Consider the following 3,461-nt stretch of genomic DNA (forward strand, 5'->3'; position numbering starts at 1 on the left):
CGGGTGTTCTGGGTTCCCGAACGGCTCAGGACACGATCGGGGGCGGGGACAGATGGGTGGTGGGTGGGGTGCCCCCCCCGCTCCAAGGAGCCAGGCCTCCTGGCAAAGCGCGTCATGCTCGCCCCTCGACACAGCAGCACGAGAACTTCGGGGGCTGGGGGGCAAGCGTGCCGTCGGCCGCCGCGCGCAGCTCACCCCCGTTGAGAGCGACGCGCGGCGCGCGCAGGCCGGCGCGCGTCGGCGTGAGGAGGAAGTCGAGCCGGGGCGGCGGCGCGTCGGTCCGCGCGAGGCCGGCGAGGCCGACCCCGTGCGTGATGGACGGGGCCAGGTTCAGCAGCAGCACAGCCACCCCGCCCCACGCGTTGAGCGTCGGCGAGTCGTCTCCGCTCGCCGCATGCGCCGCATGGCCCGGGCTCGAGCGGGCGCAATGCGCGTAGGCGCGCAGCAGCGGCGCGGTGATTCCCGCGCGGTGATTCCCACCCGACTCCTCCTCCTCCGCGCCGTCCGGCTCGGCGGAGGAGATGTTGAGCAGCGGCGCGGCGGCGAGCCCGCTGGCGGCGCGCAGCACCCGCTTGAGCTTGACGACGCGGAGGGACTTCGGAGACATGAGCCGCCGCCAGAGCAGCAGCGAGTAAAAGTCGGGCGCCGGCTGCCGCCGCCGCAGGTCGAGCAGCGCGTAGTGGCCGCCTAGGATCGCCTGCCGGCAGCCGAAGGCGTGCCCGTGCCTCGCCAGCGCGCCGAGCAAGTCGTTGAACCAAAAGGAGGAGACGAAACCGTCCGTGACACCGCGCTGGCCAGAGTTGTACGCGCCTCCGCTCTCCGAGACGGCGGGGGCGACGAGGCCGGAGGAGGAGGCGTTAATCACCCTCGCCGCCGCCTGCAGGAGGGTTCCGAGAAGGCTCCGAGAAGGCTAGCGCAGGAGGGCGCCCGTCGCCCTGGCCGCCGCCTTGAGCTTCTCGGCCGCCGAGTCTCTCCGCTATCTCGGCTATACCTCGGCTATATCTCTGCCTTGAGCTTCCCGACCGCCGAGTCGAGCTTCTTCGGGTCGAGCGAGCGAGCCACCTGCCGCGGCGGCGCGGGGCGGTGAGCAGTCGCGGCTCGCGCCTCCCGCTCTCCGCCGAGGCGAGGCTGCCATCTGCCGCCCGTCCCCCGCGCCGAGAGGGTAGATGTGGTGGCTGAGGATGTCGAGCGGCAGCCGCCCGCCGTCGCCGTCGCCGCCGCCGCCGCCGCCGCCGCCGCCGCCTTCCTTGCTGGCGGCCCGAAGCTGGCTCAGGAAGAGCTTGGCCCACTCGGCGTCGAAGGCGGTGTCGGGCGCTAGCAGCAGAGGCGGCTTCGTCGGCCAGAGGGCGTCCACCTCCCGCCTCAGCGAGAGCAGGTCGCGAGCGTACTCGGCTGCGGACAGGTGCGCCTCGATGCCGGCGTCGCCGGCGAGCTCGTTGCCTAAAACGGAAAAGCGAGCTGCTGGGCGGCGCGGCGGCGCGGCGTGCGCCATCGAGCGGTGGCGGCGTGAGGGGCGAGAGGCCCGCCCAACGCGAGGCCGGCGGCCAATCTCGGCTCATCTCGGGAGATCTCGGCTATGTCTCGCCCAGCGCGAGGCCGGAGGGACGCTTGCCGGCGGCGGCGGTGGCGCGCAGCAGTGCGAGCAGGTTCGAGCTGTCCCACGCGCCGGAGTAGGAGGAGCAGCAGGGCGGGCGCGCGTCCTTCTTGAGGAGCCGGCAGGGCGTGTCCACCTGCACGGCGGGCCAGGCAGAGGCTCATGGAAGGCGACGGCTCGCGCGTGAGCAGACTGCGGGTAGAGCTGCCGGCTGGCACTCGTCGCGAGTGCGGCCGCGCAGAGCGTTGACGGAGAAGAGCACGCCGCAGCCGAGCCGCTCGCAGAACGAGAGGACCTCCAGCCAGCGGCTCAGCCGCAGGCACCCTCCGGTGAAGCCGATCCGGCGGGTCACGTCCACGGCAAACGGCGGGCAGCCGTCCTCCCGCGAGAGAGCAAAGGAGACCTGGTCGGCGAGCGAGCCGCCGACGCGGAGGTGGAGCGGCGCCAGCGCAGCGATCGCCGAGCCGAGCAGCGGGTCCGAGAGGTCGGCGGTGAGGAGCGACGAGTTTGTCCACGGGCACGAGCCGTAGTCGCACTTCTCCGCCGGCCACCAGTCGAGAGAGACGCAGGTGGAGGTGTCTCTCGTGCGCGACACGGCTTCGCTCTGCACCAGCCGGAGCCGCACGGGCAGGCGCGACGGCGGCGGGATGCGCGACGGCGGCCGCTTCGCCTCGGCCCCGCCACCGCTAGCGGAGCCACCCAGCCCCGCGATGTGGGCGAGGAGGAGTTGGAACGCGAGCGTCGCGCAGCCCATTGCGGCGAGGCAGGAGTAGGAGTAGGGGCGCGCGCGCGGCGCCCCTCTCTCCGTCTCTGTCGGTTGCGTTCGGGGAGGGATGTTAACGGTTGATTGAAGCTGGGCGAAGGCAGCCTTCAGCCGGTTTGCGGCGTCGCTCGCGCCTCTCTCGAGGTTCCGAGGTTTCCGTCCACCCCAGTAAATCTGTATTTTGTGTATTTGGACTCGACTCCCGTCACGCCCACTAGCTCACGCCATCAGCCGCAGGATGGCCCCTCGCGGCCGCGAGAAAGACGCCGTCGCGCCGCTGGTAGGTGGCGAACTCGCGCTTCGCCTGCGAGATGCGTGCCACGACCTCGGGGCTGCTCACGGAGAGCTCCTTCCATGCGCGCTCCGGGTTGGCCGACGCCACGATGACGTCAGCGCGCTCCATAAACAAATAGAGCAGTGATCTCCAGGAGAGATGGGCGACGCACGAACACAGAGGCACAGTGGGCACGTCCGACGGCGACGCCGCGCACCGATGTTTTCTTTTTTCGACCCGCCGCTGCCGAGGTGGATGTGTATTTGTGCGTCTCTGATGCCATCTCCTTGCGTATTCGCATGTCCTAGGAGCCGGAACCCAGCTCCCAGGTGGGGACCTTCCTCCTCCCATCCCTCGTTTGGAGCACTTGGAGCACTTGGAGTGCGGTCAGTAACCTCACGCCCAGGACCGGGGAGCTGAGAAGCGCACCCAGTTGGCCGGACGCTCGGTATCGGGCTACGGGCTAGAGAGCCCTGACCCCTAAGAGCTAAGTAAGGGGGGGGGTGCGCGGTCGCAGGGCCATAACACGTCTCCGAGGGTTAGCCCCGCGTACCGGGTTTCCCCTTAACTGCAGGACGCTGCCCTTTTCCTCGACCGTGGGGGGGTGCGCGGTCGCAGGGCCATAACACGGGTCTCCGAGGGCGTACGGCAGCGCTCCGGGTTCCCTCAGCGGCGGAATTTTTCCCTCGCGCTTCCTTGGGCCCCCCTAGCAGCAGACCGCACCCCCTCTACTCGGAGTTAAAGAATACTCTCCGAGGGTTACGGGTGGAGGGGGTGGCGACTGAGAAGACGGTGGCGGGGGGGGGCGGCAGCGAAACTGGTGGTGTCGG

At 70.3% G+C, this 3,461-nt stretch overlaps 1 protein-coding gene across 1 annotated transcript; it reads right to left on the reverse strand.

The window, feature by feature from the left end:
- Positions 1-604: 604 nt before the first annotated feature.
- Positions 605-2,189, reverse strand: EMIHUDRAFT_52085 (hypothetical protein; the record flags this gene model as incomplete). The annotated part of the gene is made up of 3 exons (XM_005777782.1): positions 605-810; positions 1,024-1,458; positions 1,769-2,189. Coding segments are annotated over 3 exons (1,062 nt in total), but the record flags the coding sequence as incomplete, so codon positions are not given.
- Positions 2,190-3,461: the final 1,272 nt, after the last annotated feature.

This window comes from Emiliania huxleyi (genome assembly GCF_000372725.1).
Source record: "Emiliania huxleyi CCMP1516 unplaced genomic scaffold EMIHUscaffold_255, whole genome shotgun sequence".
In the NCBI taxonomy this organism is placed as follows: Eukaryota; Haptophyta; order Isochrysidales; family Noelaerhabdaceae; genus Emiliania; species Emiliania huxleyi.